This window comes from Felis catus, chromosome E3, assembly GCF_018350175.1.
Source record: "Felis catus isolate Fca126 chromosome E3, F.catus_Fca126_mat1.0, whole genome shotgun sequence".
Taxonomy (NCBI): Eukaryota; Metazoa; Chordata; class Mammalia; order Carnivora; family Felidae; genus Felis; species Felis catus.
Genome location: NC_058383.1, coordinates 15,408,365 through 15,426,675, shown reverse-complemented (window position 1 = coordinate 15,426,675; position 18,311 = coordinate 15,408,365). Strand labels below are relative to the sequence as shown.

Below are 18,311 nucleotides of genomic sequence, written 5' to 3'. Positions count from 1 at the left end.
TCTTCAGTAATTTCTATTACGGCCATATAGCAGCTATATATGTTGTATTCTGGGCAAACAGTGAACGGTGTCTGCACCTACAAGATTAGAATTTGGCGCTTTGCACTTCCTTCGGGAATGTTATGAGCCATTGTATTTCTTTTTGGAAATGAAGTTACTGCTGCATATGGAAGATGGGACTAAACTGCCATAGAGACAGAATGGTAAATGTTTGTCCTGAATGCTCAGGATCTCTCGTTGTGGCCTCTGGGCTCTTTCCTATATAAATTTTGTATCTTAAATGGTTGAAATGGAGTAGCTACCCTCATATTTTATGATGGATAATTTCTCTAGTGATGGGACATGGATGATGGTCCATGACCGTTCTTTAAGAGTGTTCATTTCATAGGAGTCAGAATTAGTTTTTTTGTGGTGGTGGTGGTGGTGGTGTGTGTGTGTGTGTGTGTGTGTGTGTTTATAACCACAAGAGGGTGTCTCTGGAACTCTGAGCACACTGGTCAGAGGCCAGTGTCACGGGTGGGTCCAGTTTTGGATTTATGTGGCCTTTGGGATAAGCATACATGCTCGGTGATGTTTTGTGGTGACAGGCTTTTGAGAGCAATTCTTGCATGATTAGTAGGGAGTTCTAGTAACTTGCTGTGGAATTACCTCAGAGACATTTAAACGCTGTCAAGTTCAAGGTCAGTTCATCTTGCTCTGCCACAGACTTCCTTTTTAAGTTGACATCTTTTTAGGTCTGAAATAGACTTAAAAAAAAAAAAGCCAAAGGATACTTTTGTTTTTAAATATTTTAAAAGAACAACTGAAACTTTAAAATTTCTTAAAGAAAATGCCTAGGAATAAACGGATCACTTTTATGATAGATGAGAATAATTTGTTGGTGTTTGTAAATTTTTTCAGTTCTGTGTGGAAATGTATAGTTCAAAACTATATTAACAGAAGCAAAATTGTTCATTAGCTTTGCATTTTGATTATATTTAGTAATTAGGAATGCTGACTTTAGGACAGATAGGACTAACTGGATTTATGTTTCTCATCATGATACCTTTGAGTCTCTAAAGTAGTTTTTCACTGACTTCCAGTTTCGGAGTAAATCCCTGACGTAACAGAGAAGGTAGAGAAGTTAACTCCAAATTTCATTGGTTTACTTGTTTCTTTTTAAAAAAATTTAAATCTGTTTTACATTTTTTGTTTAGAGAACTTTGAACATTCACAAAAGTAGAATGATCTAGTGAATCCCTGTCACCTGTTGTCCAGCTTCAAACAAGGGCCATCCTCCCGTCTGTATTAGTTGGATGCAGATTTCAGACATCCAGGGTTCTGTGAGGTGTTCTCACTACTGATTCTCTAGGGGTGGGGCACTGCAAATGGACAGGCACTGAAGGTAGTCTAGGGCTTGGTGGTGAGGCCGCTGCCAAGGTGAGTTATTTTGAATTTCTGCAGCTCTTACTAAGATCTGGCAAATGTAGCATAGCACAGACTTTGTGTGTTGCCCTGAAATTATTGATTAGCATTCTACCATCTTACAAAAAGACATTCAGATAACTTTAAAATATATGTACATAGAGTAAGATTTAAAAATAGAGGAAGAAGGCTGAGGCGCCTGGGTGGCTCAGTCGGTTAAGCATCCGACTTCAGCTCAGGTCATGGTCTCATGGTTCGTGGGTTCGAGCCCCACGTCAGGGTCTGTGCTGACAGCTCGGAGCCTGGAGCCTGCTTCAGATTCTGTGTCTCCCTCTCTTGCTGCCCCTCCCCTGCTTGCTCTCTGTCTGTCTGTCTCTCTCTCAAAAATAAATACACATTAAAACTTTTTTTTTTTAAATAGAGGAAGAAATCAGTGTAAAGGGTGAAGATCATCATGTACTATGAAGCCACTTACAGAGAATTCGAGACAAACATGATTTGAAACTTTACACAGCCATCAGCGTACTGCTGAATTTTCTAGGGCCCAAAGTCAAAAGGAAACACAATCAGCCTTATATTATCTTTCAGATTTCTTTCTGTCACTGAAGACACATTTTCCCCACAGGATCATCTAGAAGGAGTCATTGTTGGGATGGCAGGTGGAGGAGTAATTTGGTCTCCAAACAAATGGCTGTCTGAGCAGCTCAGAGCACTATTTTGACTTGTTTTGGGGGTTTTGCAGATACATAACCAGCGGTATTCTATTTTATTGAACTCCTGTTATGTATCAGGCATTGTACCTGGTGATTTATTTCATTTAATTGTAACGTTTCTGCTCTCTAGCTATTACTTTCCTTGTTTTTCAGGTGAGGAAATTGAAATTCAGAGAAATAACTTGATGAATTTCGGCAGCTGTCGGTACTCAGATTGCTAAAAATAATTGACATCTAGATAAGTGGATTGTTGATTTACATTTTGCGGGTGTATGTGTTTGAGTATGTAGTTCCTTTTTTTGGAAAGCAAAAAGAAAAGAGAAAAGACTGGCAGGCCTTCTGCTCACTGTCTGACTGGGAATGTGGTCACTTTGGAGGAGACTGGCTTGTGTGGGCCGTGGTTCACGACGCACCTTCTTACCCATGCCATGTGTCCGTGACTGTTGTGCTGTTGTTCTCCTCGCTCGCTGCCAGCTCTGAATTTTGTTCTTTTAATTTCAATACAGAGAGAGAAGGAGCTCCAGGAGGAGAAAAGCACTCTGGTCAGGAACGCCATGAAGGGTGAAGCCAGTGAAAGAAGGGCTATGATAACCCCTGCTCTCCGAGAAGCCCTTACTAAACAAGGTGAGGACCGTCAGGAGGCGCTGTCACTGGACCGCCCTCCCAAGCGCTCTCATTTAATACCCCAGTGAGGAGCGTGAAATAGGGAGGGAGGGAAGAAGGCCCAGTGGCCCTGTCACTGTGGCGGCCGGAGCTGTCGAGGCAGCCCCCTCTCGTTCCTGCAGAAGGATCCCCTTGTGCACTGGCTGCGGGCCAGCACATTTCCCCTGTGCTTGGTTTCCTGGGATGTTAGCATCAGCGTGGCTCTGGCACAGAGACGGAAAATGCCATCACAGATCGTCGTTTGTTAAGGGAAAATTATTAAATGCAGAAAAGAGGCTTCTATCGATATTAGGCTGGGTCAATTAGAAATGTTTTACGTAGAAGTGTATTTGGGTTTTTGTGGTCCTAACTCATCAAGGAGGCCTTACTTGAGAACAAATAATACTGATTTCCTGTAGAAGAAGAGTGGTCAGTTGGGAGTCAGTGGACTGACTTCCTTCCCTCACTCCATCTTTCTGTGTTTATTGAGACCCTTTTGTGTGATAGTCCTGGCCATGCAGAGAAACTTAAGATGCAGTATCTTCTTCAAGGAGCCATCAGCCTATTAGAGGAGACAGACAAGAATATTCAGATCATACATATATTTATGTATATAATATATATATGTATAGTCTGCCTTTTAATAAGGGTATTCAGACAATTTAAACTGATTTCATGATAGGTTTACATTTCTCATGTAGCCATTTGTTTTCTCCTTGTCTTGTGTTCTTTGATTTCCTTTTTCCAGTTTCTGCCTCCTTTAGATTAAGTTGTTTTTAAAATTTTTTTTAATGTTTATTTTTGAGAGAGAGAGAGACAGAGACAGAGACAGAGCATGAGTGGGGAAGGGGCAAAGAGAGAGAGGGAGACACAGAATCCGAAGCAGGCTCCAGGCTCTGAGCTGTCAGCACAGAGCCCGATGTGGGGCTCAAACCCACGGACCATGAGATCATGACCTGAGCCAAAGTCAGATGCTTAACTGACTGAGCCATCCAGGTGCCCCTAGATTATGTTTTTATGATTCTGTTTTACCTCCTCATTGGCTTGTTAGTTATAGCACTGTATTGGTATTTAGTGATGGTTCGAGGTGTTACACATACCTCTTGATCATATCACAGTGAGTGATTAAGACGCCACTTCATGTCCAGTGGAAGAAGCTGCAGTAACACACTTGTGTTTTCCCCTTGTCAACCTCCATGTGATCATTATCATACATTTTACTTCTATGTATCTTAGAGGCCTATACTACATCTTTATTATTTTAGTTTAAGTAGTCAATTGTCTGTTAATTTTGACTTAATTAGATGTAATTAGAAACAATCTTACATACTGACTCATATAGGTACCACTTAAAAAAAATTTTTTTTGGGAGTGTGCCTGGGTGGCTCAGTAGCCCTGACTTGGGCTTGGGTCATGGTCTCCTGGTTTGTGAGTTCAAGCCCCACATCGGGCTCTGTGCTGACAACTCAGAGCCTGGAGCCTGCTTCGGATTCTGTGTCTCCCTGTCTCTCCGCCCCTCCCCTGCTCACGCTCTGTCTGTCTCTCTCTCTCTCTCAAAAATAAATAAACAAACCAAAAATATAAATAAAATAATAAAAATTTTTAAAATGTTTATTTTTGAGAGAGAGAGAGACAGAGCATGAGCAGGGGATGGTCAGAGTTGGGAGGGAGACACAGAATCCGAAGCAGGCTCCAGGCTCCGACCTGTCAGCATGGAGCCCAACGTGGGGCTTGAACTCATGAGCCATGAGATCATGACGTGACTGAAGTCAGAGGCCGACTGAGCCATCCAGGTGCCCCTGTAGATACCACTTTTGTTGGTGTTTTTCTTCCTTTGCGTAGATGTGTGTTCTCTCTGACAGCCTTTTCCTTCTGCCTGAAGGGCTTCATTTAGCGTTTCGCGTTGTGTGGGTGTGTTGGTGCTGAATTATTTCAGTTTTTGTGTATCTGAAAAAGACTTTATTTTGCCCTCATCTTTGAAGGATATTATTTGATGGATGTGGAATCATAGGTTGATGACTTTTTTCTTACGGCGCTTTGAAGGTGTTCCACTTTGCTCCCATTGCTTCTGATGAGACCTGTGTTGTCATCTGTTGTTTGTTCCTTTGAAAGTAATGTTTTTAGCCCCTGGCACTCTGAAGATTTTCTATTTTCTCTTAATTACGGATTTTGAGCAATTTAATGATAATGTGTTTCAACGTAGTTTTCTTCATGTTGCTTTTACTTGGGATTTGTTGAGCTTCCTGGTTCTGTGGATTTATAGTTTTAATCAAATTTGGACAGATTTTGGCCATTGTTTCTTCAGGTATTTTTTCTGTCACTCCCTCTCTCTTCTCTTCCTTGGGGACTTCAATTACATGAATTTGACCTACAGCTCACTGATACTATTTTCATTATTTTTTAAAATTCTTTCTTCGGGGCACCTGGGTGGCTCAGTTGGTTGAACGTCCGCCTTCAGCTTGGGTCATGATTCGCCGTTTCTGGGTTCAGGCCCTGTGTCAGGCTCTGGGCTGACAGCTTGGTGCCTGGAGCCCGCTTAGGATTCTGTGTCTGCCTCTCTCTCTGCCCCTCCCCTGCTCACACTCTGTCTCTCAAAAATAAATAAATGTTAAAGACAATTTAAAAAACATTCTTTTTTCTGTTCTACTTTTCATTTTAGGATAGCTTCTATTGCTATGTCTTCAGGTATAATTTAGTAATCTTCTCTAATGTCTGATCTTCCATTAATTCTATCCAGTGTTTCTTTCAGCTTTGACATTACAGTTTTCATCTCTAGAAATTCAGTGTTGGTCTTTTTATATTCTCCATGTCTCTACTTAACTTTTTGAGCCCACGAATTACAGTTAGACAACTGTTTTAATGTAATTCTAACATCTGTATCATTTCTGGGTCAGTTTGGTTGCTGGATTATTTTTTCATTGGTCACGTTGCATGCTTGGTTAATCTTTGATTGGATGCCAGGTCTAATTTTACCTTATTGGGTGCTAGATATTTTTGTGTTCCTATAAAACATTCTTGAGCTTTGTTCTAGGATGAAGAGCAGTTACTTGGAAACAAGTTTGAGCCTTTTAATCTGGCTTTTATGACTTGTTAAGTGAGACCAGAGCTGACTCAGAATATGGCTAATTACTTATGACTATCGGGGCAAAACACTGCTGTGTACTCTGCCTTGTGAATCTTAAGCTTCTGACTGGTGTGAATAGACACAGTTCCCAGCTGGCTGTGAGCACCAGGCGCACCTCCAGTCCTTTAAGATGGTTCTTTCCCTTTCTTGGTTAGCTTTTCTCTCACATATGCATGAAGCATTACTCAGGCAGAATTTCTAGGAATCCTCTGCAGATTCTTGAGTTTAATCTCTGTGTAGCTTTTGACTCTCTGGTACTCAGTGCTGCAAACTCTAGCCGTGTGGGCTCCCCAACTCTTGCTTCCATGTCCTCAACTCCGAGAAAATACCCAGCCGCGTGTGCGTTGCCTCTCCCTGCCGCACAGCCTGGAAACTTTGAGGGCAGTAAGCTCTGGGCATGGCAGGGCTCGCCTCCTGTGTTTTCCATCTTCTCTGGGATTATTGTCCCTTGTTGCCTGGTGTTTCATGTCTTGGAAACTGTTCATATATTTTGTCCATTTTTGGCATTTCAGGTGGGAGAGTAAATCCTCGGTGACTTTATCTTGGTTAGAATTGTGCAGTGTGATTTCTAGCAGCTGCGTACCATTGGTTTATCTTGGCGTTGTGGTCTGTCCATCCTGTACTCGGCAGTTTTTCTCATACCTACCTCAATGCAAAATTTTATAAAACCCTATGTATCTTGGAAGAGAAGGATGTAAAGACACTAATAGACTGTAGGAATCCAAAAGAAGAACTGGAATTTTCTGTAGGAATCTCTTAAATGCTTATTCTGCATCTGAGATTAGCTGTCCAGTTGCACTCTGTTCTGTCTTCATATAGATAAGCGGTGTTTTGTTTATTTATATGCAAGATATTTACATAAATGTGGAAGTGGGTAAAAGACAAAGCCCAGTAGAGACTTACAATCCAAATTGACATTGTTCCATTAATCATCACACTCTGAATATGGATATTTAACCAGCCACGGATCCACTTCTGCCATCATCCAGACTATATTTTTCCATTTGCCTCATTTGTCTGCAAGTCAAGAGTCTTTTTATACAAGAGACTCATGATAATTGTGGCTTATTACTTGAAGCCTTGTGAGAAACTTCATTAAGTGCTTTCTGAAATCAGAATGTTCTACGTGTTTGCTCTACTAGTTTATTAAAAAAGGAAATGTGATTACTTCGGCATGGCTTTTCCATGCTTCTCATATCTTCTGTAGCTCATGAATTTTAAATGCTAGGTTGTGGGACTGGTCCTGAGAATTCACGTTGGGTTATGGTTCCTGGCATTTTGTTTTTCCTCTTCTTGGGGCAGTATTTCTTTATTTTTATTTATTTCTTTCTTTATTAAAAATTTTTTTAAATGTTTATTTTTGAGAGAGAGAGAGACACACAGAGAGAGAGAGAGAGAGAGAGAGAGAGAGAGAGACAGAGAGAGAGAGAGACAGAGCATGACTGGGGGAGGAACAGAGAGAGAGGGACACACAGAATCCAAAGCAGGCTTCCAGGCTCTGAGCTGTCAGCACAGAGCCCAATGTGGGGCTCGAACTCATGAACTGAGAGATCACAACCCTACCGAAGTTGGACGCTCAGCCGACTGAGCCACCCAGATGCCCCAGTATTTATTTTAATATCCTTTTGCCCATCTGATTCTTCATCATTTTCAAAGATTACCAATGAGAGTTCCCCAGTTGTTTGTTTGAAGTATATCGTTACTTGCTATTGCTTTATGGCCCAGCATTTGGTTTATTTTTACAGAATTTCCTTGGGTCCTTGAAAAACAGGTGAATTCTGTAGTTGTTGAGGGCAATACCATGTGTTCTCAATCACATTTACAGTATGGATTAGATCATACTGCATTTCCATCTATGGAATCTGTTAGATACTGAAAGATGTTAAAATCTTTCCCTATGATTTTGGATTAGCCTATTTTTATGTATTCTGAGTCTATATTATTAGATACATAAACATTTAAAAAACTTTTTTTTTAAGTTTATTTATTTTTGAAGGAGAGAGAGACAGAGCGTGAGAGGGGAGGGGCACAGAGAGAGGGAGACATAGAATCCAAAGCAAGCTCCAGGCTCTGAGCTGTCAGCACAGAGCCCGACGCAGGGGTCCGAACCTGTAAACCATGAGATCATGACCTGAGCTGAAGTCGGAGGCTTAACCGACTGAGCCACCCAGGCGCCCCTAGATACATAAACATTTTAAGTTGTTTTATCATCCTGGTGATTTCAAATGTTAATGTTTTCTGCCATTGGGTTGTTGCCTACCATTATGTAGAAAAGAAGAATGATTTTGTTAGTTTTATAATTGCCATTTTTAAAAAGTTTATTATTTATTTTGAGAGACAGTGCATGTGCACACATGTGAGTGGGGGAGGGGCAGAGAGGTGGGGAGAGAGAATCCCACACAGCCTCTGCACTGTCAGCACAGAGCCGGATGTGGGGCTTGATCCCACAAACCTTGAGATCATGACCTGAGCTAAGATCAAGAGTTGGATGCTTAATCGACAGAGCCACCCAGGCGCCTTTTAATCACCTTTTAATATGAGGCTTTGAATCAGTTCAATTTTATGTTCCTTGTTTTTCTGTTCAGGTTATCAGTTGATTGGGAGCCATTCTGGGGTGAAGCTTTGCAGATGGACAAAGGTATTTGTTTTTATTTAAATATTATTTCTGTTTTATGCAACTTTTCTATGGCTGTTCTATGTAGCCAATGAATTTTGCCATTTTAAAGGTATAATTTACATTTAATGTAATGATTTTGACTGAATTTGTTAAATGAGTTCAACCTGTATTGATGGCTATAAAAAACCCTTATCTACCACCTAAATTAAGATATATATAGGCCATTTTTCTCCCCCTGATAAGTTCACTTGTATTTATTTCTAGCCAGTAGTCCCTCCCCATCAGCCAGGACATAGTTGTTCTAATTGCTGTCACTGGTTTAGTTTTGCTTGTTCTAGAATTTCATATGAATGGAATCATAATGTGTATTTTTCTGCAGGTGGATTTTTAAACTCAACATAATGTTTCTCAGATTCCTCTATGTTGTAGTAAATTTCAGTAGTTTTATTCATTTTTATTGCTGAGTACTGTTCAACACAATGAACATACCACAGGTTTGAATCTGTTGATAGACACTGGGTTGCTTTCAGGTTTTGGCTATTCTAAGTAAAACTTCTGTGAACATTCTTATGTAGCACTTTGTTATGAACGTATGTGTCAGTTTCCTTTGGGTATATCCCTAGGAGTGGAATTGCTAGGTCACAAGGTAGGTATGAAACTCCCAGTCTGTTTTCAGTGTGGCTGTATTATTTTATACTTGGATTGGCAATTTGTGAAAGTTCCAGGTGGAACATTTTCTCACTATTCTGTGGTATTGAAAATCTTTTTTAATTTAGCCATTCTGATGTGTGTGCAGTGATATCAATGTGGTGTTTTTTTTTTTTTGTGAACTTATTTTATTTTATTTTATTTTTTTCAATATATGAAATTTATTGTCAAATTGGTTTCCATACAATACCCAGTGCTCATCCCAAAAGGTGCCCTCCTCAATACCCATCACCCACCCTCCCCTCCCTCCCACTCCCCATCAACCCTCAGTTCGTTCTCAGTTTTTAAGAGTTTCTTATGCTTTGGTTCTCTCCCACTCTAACCTCTTTTTTTTTTTTTTTCCCCTTCCCCACCCCCCGTGGGTTTCTGTTAAGTTTCTCAGGATCTATATAAGAGTGAAAACATATGGTATCTGTCTTTCTCTGTATGACTTATTTCACTTAGCATCACACTCTCCAGTTCCATCCACGTTGCTACAAAAAGCCATATTTCATTCTTTCTCATTGCCACGTAGTACTCCATTTTGTATATAAATCACAATTTCTTTATCCATTCATCAGTTGATGGACATTTAGGCTCTTTCCATAATTTGGCTATTGTTGAGAGTGCTGCTACAAACATTGGGGTACAAGTGCCCCTATGCATCAGTACTCCTGTATCCCTTGGGTAAATTCCTAGCAGTGCTATTGGTGGGTCATAGGGTAGATCTATTTTTAATTTTTTGAGGAACCTCCACACTGTTTTCCAGAGTGGCTGCACCAGTTTGCATTCCCACCAACAGTGCAAGAGGGTTCCCGTTTCTCCACATCCTCTCCAGCATCTATAGTCTCCTGATTTGTTCATTTTGGCCACTCTGACTGGCATGAGGTGATATCTGAGTGTGGTTTTGATTTGTATTTCCCTGATGAGGAGCGATGTTGAGCATCTTTTCATGTGTCTGTTGGCCATCCGGATGTCTTCTTTAGAGAAGTGTCTATTCATGTTTTCTGCCCATTTCTTCACTGGGTTATTTGTTTTTTGGGATCAGTGTGGTTTTAATTTGCATTTTGCTGACGACTACTGATGATGAGGCATGACTTTTCATGTGCCTGTTGGCTGTTCATACGTGTGAAGTGTCTGTTCACATCTTTTGCCCAAATTAGGTTATTTGACTTTATGTTGTTGATTTGGTGTTCTTCATATATTGTGGAAATGAGTCTTTTGCCCAATATTCATTGTGAATATTTTCTTCTAATCTGTGGCTTCCTTTTTTCATTTCCCTAATGGTATCTTTTAAAGTTTTAAGTTTGGATAAGTCCAATTTATCTTTTTTTTTCCTCTTTTTAATGGTTAGCATTCTTTGTATATTAAGAAATCTTTGCCAACTTCAGGGTCACTGTTTTTTATGAAAGCTTCATACATAGTTTTAACTTTTATGTTTCGGTCTTTGACTTCATCGTGATCTGATTTTTATGAATGGCATGAGGTAAAGGTCAAGATTCATTCCTCTCCTGTCCCCCATGTGGATATTCAGGTGTTTCAGTACCATTTGTTGAAAAGACTTTCCCTTTACCATTGAATTACTTTAGGCCTTTGTAGAATATCAGTCATGTGTCTACGGGTAGGCCTATTTCTGGACTCCTTATTCTGTTCCATTGATCTGTTTGTTTATCCTCATGCCAATACACATTGTCTTGATAATTGTAGCTTTGTAATAAGTCTGAAATTAGGCAGTATAAGTTCTCTTTGTTTGTGTATTTATTTATTTATTTCCAAGAGAGTTTCCTCTCTTCCGGGTCCTTTGCATTTCCATATAAATTTTAGAATCAGCCTGTGAGTTTCTATTTTATGTTTGTTCTGGTTCCTTAGATTCTGAATTTGTCTATTTGGCATTCATTCATCACAGGGCTAGTTATATTAACTATTTTCTTATTTTGTATTTTTTTTTAAGTTTTTTAAGTTTATTTATTTATTTGAGAGAGATGGAGACCGCGTGAGTGGGGAAGGGGCAGAGAGAGAGGGGGAGAGAGAGAATCCCAAGTAGGTTCTGAACGGTCAGCGCAGAGCCAAATGCGGGGCTCGAACTCAGGAAACTGTGAGAGATCAGGACCTGACCTGAAACCAAGAGCTGGACACTTAACCATTGAGCCACCCAGGTGCCTCATTTTGTAGTCTTGATGCTCTGACTTTTGAGAGCCTTACAGACCTGGGGAGAAACTGTCCCTCCCAGGGCTAGCTAATTCCTAAAGACCATAATAGCTTGCCTTGAGTTTGCCAACCAACCAATCCTGAATCTGTAGCCTTCAGTTACCTCCTTATCTCACTCACACACCATGCCAATACCTTCCCCACTCTGTATTATCCCAGGGCCAGGTACTGGACAACTAGTGACAGTGCTATAGCCTGAATTATTCAGACAAACCAATGCTGCATTGTTTACCCTGTCTTGCCTGCCTTTCCCAAGGGATCCCCAGTAAAAGCTCTGGCCTAGGCTTTCCCCTCTCTCCTGCTCTGTCTCCTGAACAAACCTGCTAGTCCTCTGTTACCCTGTGTGGTGAGGGTGCCCTCTTGTCTTGGGAAATGTAAGCAAGATATTCTTTCACTGGCATTGGCCTCTCCAGGTTGGTACTCACTTCCGTGAGTTAAAATCCCATGGGAACAAATAAGATGGCATTTTAAAATAGCTTTATTGAGATATAATTTACCTATCAAACAACTCCCACACTTTAAAGTGTACAGTTGAGTGGGTTTTAGTATATTCACAGGGCTTTGCAACCATTATCACAATCTAATTTTAGAACATTTTTGTCCCCTCTGAAAGATGTCATGCACCCACTAACAGTCCACCTTCATTCACACTTCTCCTCCCACCCCTGAAGCATCATTAATCTACTTATTATCTCTGTGAATTCCCCTAACCTGGACGTTCATGCATGATGTGACCTTTTGTGTTGGCTTCTCTCATTTAGCATAATGTTTTCAAGACACATCCGTGTGATAATACAGATCAATATTCCATTCCTTTTTATGGCCAGTAGTATTCCATGTGTAGATATATCCCATTTGTTGTTGTCGTCCATCATTTGATGGACATTTGGTTTGCTTCCCCCTTTTGGTTTTACGAATTACGCTCCTACGGACATTATTATATGTACAGGTTTTCGTGTGGACGTGTTTTTATGTGCTTTGGTTATAGGCCTATGAGTGGAATTTGTGGGTCGTGGTAACTATGTTTAAATCATTTGAGGGACTGCAAAACTGAGCATATTTTCTGTTTCCACCTGCAGTGTACAAGGGTTCCAGTTCCTCCACAACCTGCTAATGTTTGTTGTTGTCTGTCTTTTGGATTATAGCCATCCTAGTGGGGGTGAGATTGTTACCCTATAGTGATTTTGATTTGCATTTGCATTTCCATTAATGGGAAACATTGTTGACTATGTTTACTTCTTGGCCTTTGGTGAATCTTTGGAGAAATGTCTGTTCAAATTCTTTGCCATTTTAACATCGGGTTAACAGCGCTTGTAAGAGCTGTTTATATATACTGGATACTAGTTCTTTATCACGTGGATGGTGTGACTCTCCTGCCACTGTTTGTGGCCGTGTCACCAGGAGCTGAGTCTCTGCAGGCCTCCAGCAACTTGGCTTCCGATGTCGCAGTGGCTCCATTGCTGTCTTCCCGGCCTTTTTCCAGCCTGTCCTATCCCCATAACGAGTGTTCCCCACAAAGAGCCACTCTTGTTGAGGTTTTGGTTAGCTCAGACCTGACAGTTCTAAATAAACCAGGCTTTCTTCTCCAGGCATGCTTGACTTTTTTTTATATTCTTTATTCCTGTTCTTACAAATTTCTGTCCTCAGTTCACACTACTACCTCCTGATGTCTGTCTCGTACTTTCTATTTCTCTGTGTCCTGTCCATCATGACTCCTGACTCTTCTAGAACCAGCCTTTAATGGTGTGCTCTCTTGTTCTTGGCAAGGAAGCATGCTTCATCTTTCTCTTGGAATGCCCCTGCCCTCGCTGCCATAATCCACAGTTGACCTCTGCTTGGTGCCTCAGTGCCTTGCTGGCCCTCCCTAAGAGGGAGGCTGCTTCTGCAGCCCCCGTTGTTTTCGGAGTATCCTGTCCGCTCACTATTTCCCTGAGCATGCTTTCAGTGCCATCGGCCCCCTAGGCCTTTTGCTGTTGTTGATTAGTATTTGAGAAACTCTTACTTTTTTTCACCACTATTTTTCTGCCTTCACCCTTTGGGGCATGAACATGCTGATGACACTTCTGGCACCTTAGTCACTCAACGTACTGTTGTGCTCAACTTTTTTTTTTTTTTTTTTTTAACCCTTTTAACATCCAGTATTTGTCTCTTCTAATCCAGTGATTTTCAGTAATGTCAGACTCAATGCCTTCTGCTTATAACCAGCATTTTACAACAGCTAGATTAAGTTTATGGATTTACAAATATAGTTTCACATACATAATTTAGAAAGTTAGTGTTCTGCTCTAGCTGTAATGTAAGGAGAGACAAGAGGAAGTACTTTGTATTAAAATGGTTTGTATTTCTGTATAAAATGTTCAGGCACTACGCCATTCGAAGGCACTGTGGGACAGGCACTGCTTGCACCTGCTTATGATGGACGACTTTACAGTTAAGAGAGAGAAACAGATTAGAAGTTATTCTGTACAAGAAGTAAAAACAAGCCAGACTTATGTAGGTATAATAACGACAAGAGGGCAGTAACCCTAACTGAAGTAAGGCTAACAGGCCAAGCAATTACACATTATCAAATTGGAAAAATGAGAAAGTAGGATGTGCTCGCAAATGGGTGGTGTTTCGCTTATAACTGTTGACTCAGAAAAATGTTTTTTGTTGCAACTTGGGAGGAGTAGAGATGGATTGTCATAGAAAATACTTATCTTCTGCCTTGAAATTCCACGTCTTGTTGAGATCCACATTCTGTCTTTCATTTGCAACGAAATCTTGGAGGCCATACCTTTAAGTGACAGTAGGACCAGAGGATGGACTGGAGAGGCAGAAATGGTAGCGCGAGTGGCCAAGAGGTGTGGTAGACCTCTGGTGACAGTTTCTGAGTAAGATTTTGAAACGGCAGGCAATCCCCCCAAAACAAGTTCAGTTTCAAATAATTATTGCAAGATAGATACCTTGTCCTTATGTTATAAAAATTAACAGTATAACGACTGTAATAATTTTATTTTTTTTTTCTTATTTTTACTTTTTGAGAGAGAAGAGAGAGAGTACATGCGTGCGTGAGTAGGGGGAGGGGCAGAGGGAGAGAGAGAGGGAGAGAATCTTCAGCAGACTCCACGCTCAGCACGGAGCCTGACGTGGGGCTCAATCTAATGATCCCTTGACCCCCAACTGGGATCATGACTCGAGCTGAAATCAAGAGTTGGATGCTTAACCAGGCTGAGTTACCCAGGTGCCCCAGAATGACTAATAATTTTAAAACAACTTTGATTAGCGAGAATCTTGCATTTCATATGTCTGTTAATTGAATATCTGCTTCTAAGTCTACCAAAAGCATCTTGAATCTCCCCTGTAATGTATTTGTAGGTGGTACCTACATATACAACACAGATACAGGTATTTGCTCATGACTTAAATACTAGAAAACAGCATTATTTTCATGGTTTTTCAAAATGGTGAAATTTCTTGGAGAAAGTTTTGCATAAAAGAGAGTGTTTTCTTTAATTTACATGATAGCTGCATTCCTGGAAAATTTAGTATCTGGTACAATTGTGCAGGAAATACTTTATTAGCAAGAAGAAGTTGGAATCTATGCTCAGATAATTATAATTAGATTTTTCGCAAGTATGGAGGTCTGGTGAATCATTTGAAAGGAAGTGGCGACTTTTTTTTTTCTCATGGGATTTATCCTGAGCATTGCAGGAAATGTGAAACCCTTGGCCCCACCTGCTTATTGCTAGTAGTCAGATTTCCATACCCTCATTGGGTGGTGTCGGTCCCATTGAGAACGCCTGCCCCAATCCATTTTCATTGCCACCTTCCCAAGTTCACGTTGTCCTCTTGAACATTGCAGCTAGTTTTTTTTCCCCTCTAGTACCAGCTTCTAGTGAATCCCCAACTCTGTCTCCCCTGTCCAATTTATCTGACATTAGCTTGGTTAATCTCTGAAGTATACTTCTCCTCTAGCTACTCCCTTCCCAGAAGCTTATAGTGGCTCTCCATTACCTCTTACTCAACATGTCAATTTGGATGTGTAATAGGCATCTTGAACTTTAACATGTCAAAAATGGAATTATTGATTTTCTCTCCTAAATCTGTTCCCCTCAGTCTTCATTCTGTCAATTAATGGCAACTGTATCGTTTGCTCAGGCCAAAAACCTGGGAGTCATTTTTACTCTTCTGTTTTTTTTCCCCCCTCCCACATCTATTCCATGAGCAAATTTTCTTTTCAGAATATATCCAGAATGTGATTACTTTTCCCCGCTTATACTACCTTCGTCCAAGTCTCTGTCATATATTCCTTACACTATTTCAGAGATGTGAGTGCTTGTTCTGGTTCCACTCTTGTCTGTTCCCCACACAGAAGCCAGATAGATCAGATCCTGTCACTTTTTGTCCAGAACTTCCAGGGGTTCCCATCTCACTCAGAATAAAAGCCCGAGTCCTTTTCACGGCCTCCAAGGCCTTGTGTGATCTGGTCTTCCGTGCTTTAGTCCAGCCATGCTAGCCCTCTTGCTGGTCCCTGAATGCACCAAGTCCAGACTCCTCCCAAGCTTTCTGGCCCCTGTCTCTTAGATCTCCGCTCAGAGAGTTTCTATCAGAGCGACTTAGGCTGCTTGGAATTTCTCAGCCGCTCTTATTACCATTTACTAGATGGTACCTTTGTTTATTATCTGTCTCCTCCCTTCTCCTCTCAGCCCCTCCCCAACCTGAGAGTCCTTGTTTTTCTTTCCAATACCAAGAATAGAGTCTGGCATGTAATAATTGCTTAGTAAACATTTGTTGGATCAAAGAATTAGTGTGATAGAGGCCTGAACCGAGAAAGAGCCTACTTAGTGTAGTTATGATCCACTTGTTCAACATTGTTTTTCTGCCGTAATCTCCCTACGTTGTGTGCTGCTTCTCTCCCCCGCTGTAATCTCCACCTGACCAAATCCTGCCCATCTGTGTCGGCCAGGAAAACAGAAAGCACCCTGGGTATTTTAGCAAGAACAGATTTAATAAAGTAAATTAACTAAACGTTTACAAAGCTGTTGAAAGGCCCGCGGTAGTGAAGGTCAGAGAGAATTGCTTCTGGCTTTGAGGAAATCGAAAGTGCTGGGCTCACAGGCCTTGAGTGACCTGAGCTGCTGCAGCATTAAGGCAGATGTTTCCCAGGAGCCCACTCTGAAGCCGCTGCAGACTTGATGTTCGCTGTATGCCCTTGTGTCTGCCAGCTGCTGCCAGAAAGGGACCACAGTCTCTCCTTTTAGTCTTCTGAATCTTGTATAAATGCCTCTCGTTGGTGGCGTTCCTTCAGACAAGGGAGTCTGAGAAGAAGTGTCGTAGGGCGTCTAGCCCCTGCTTAGACAGGTAGGCGTGGGAGCGAGTATTGTACTGTGTACCTCTTTGGATGTTCAGCATCTATATACACCCTCTGCCTGCAGTTACTTTTTCAAACAATAATGTAAACAAAACATTTGCTTCTGCCTAATCTGTTGCAGCCACTACTCATGCAAGGGAGGATGTATGTATTCATTCACTCTGTTCTTTAAAAGGGAGAATGCTCTTTTGAGACCCTGTACCTAGGGATGAAATCATAAGGTTACCTACCACCGATGCATCCCTGTAAGTAATTGGAGAAGAGAAAGATATATATGCATAGATACAACTACCCTCATTTGCACCTGTTCCCTGTTGGTATTTATAACTTTCTTCTTCCAGTAGGCAGGTCACATGTCCTTTGTGCTCAATGAATGCCTCGATGTGATGGTTCTTTACCAAGTGGGTGATCCAGTCTGTCAGTGAAGAGTTTGGGCCAGTAGTGGGCCCTCCGGCACTCTTAACGTTTACTGATGTCCATGAGTCTGAAGAGATGCCCCAGAAATCCCCTTGGTTCCTGACAAAGTTCTTGTTTCCATGGCATGAGGAGCTCAAAGGAGCCAGCTGATAGTGTTAACGGTTAAAAACTATGGGGGCGCCTGGGTGGCCCAGTCAGTTAAGCGTCTGACTTCGGTTCAGGTCATGATCTTACAGTTTGTGAGTTCGAGCCCTGCATTGGGCTCTGCTGTCTGCACAGAGTCTGCTTCAGATCCTCTGTCTCCCCGTCCCTCCCCTGCTTGTGCACACTCTCTCTCAAAAATAAACATTAAAAAAACCCAACAACTGTGAAAAGTGTGCTGCTTTCTCTTACTTACAAGCTCACAGCCTAGCAGAGTTGCATAGATGTTGGCAGAGGACACAGAGTTCCTGGGTCAAAGGCAAAGCATAGCAGGCAGTTTGAATGTCATGTTGGTTCCCTTGTCCCCCAAGTGCTAGGAGTTTGATGTGGAAATGGGCCCGAGGGAACTCTGGATGCATGTCAGATTTATGTTATGACTGAGGAACCCAAGTTAAGTCCCCAGTCTTACAAGAAGGTTGCTTGCCAACCTGCCCAACCTTTAGCTGGGAGGGAGACATGGTCTCTGTTATGCTGGACAGAAAACAAATCTGCCTTTTATCCTGAAGGGAGATACTCTAGCTTCCAAGGCTGTTTGCTCTACAGACATTCTTTGAAAGCATGGCCTGGAACTAAAGCTGATCTAAGAGGTGCAGAACCACCATTGAGGGTTGTCCATTAACACAGCTTCCCTGGAATCTGGTGGAAGCATTCTTCCCTTGAGAACCTGTAAACTGGTGTCAGTGTTCAAGGGATGGAAGGCAGCAGTGCAGTGAGTGATGTATTGATGGTAATAGTGAGAGGAGACATCCACCTCTTTAGCTCTCTCCAATAGGACTTCTCTGCAGTGATGGGAATGTTCTGGATCTGCACTATACAGTGCAACATACTAACTGTGTACCTCACACCTAATACTTCATACCTAACTGCGTGCCTGCCTGACCATGAAACTGACACATGCGGCTTTTGAACACTTGAAATGTGGCTGATGTGACTAAGGAAGAATTG

General features: G+C 41.5%; 1 protein-coding gene across 4 annotated transcripts in view; it reads left to right on the top strand.

Moving 5' to 3' along the window:
• The window catches only part of LOC101083473 (S-adenosyl-L-methionine-dependent tRNA 4-demethylwyosine synthase TYW1), a 212,081-nt gene that overhangs the window by 31,386 nt on the left and 162,384 nt on the right, over positions 1 to 18,311 (top strand). For all 4 annotated transcript variants that reach the window (XM_023247040.2, XM_023247039.2, XM_023247038.2 and 1 more), the window contains 2 exons: positions 2,624 to 2,741; positions 8,469 to 8,521. In XM_023247040.2, the coding sequence (XP_023102808.2) occupies positions 2,624 to 2,741; positions 8,469 to 8,521 (171 nt within the window). The remainder of the gene's footprint in view (positions 1 to 2,623; positions 2,742 to 8,468; positions 8,522 to 18,311) is intronic.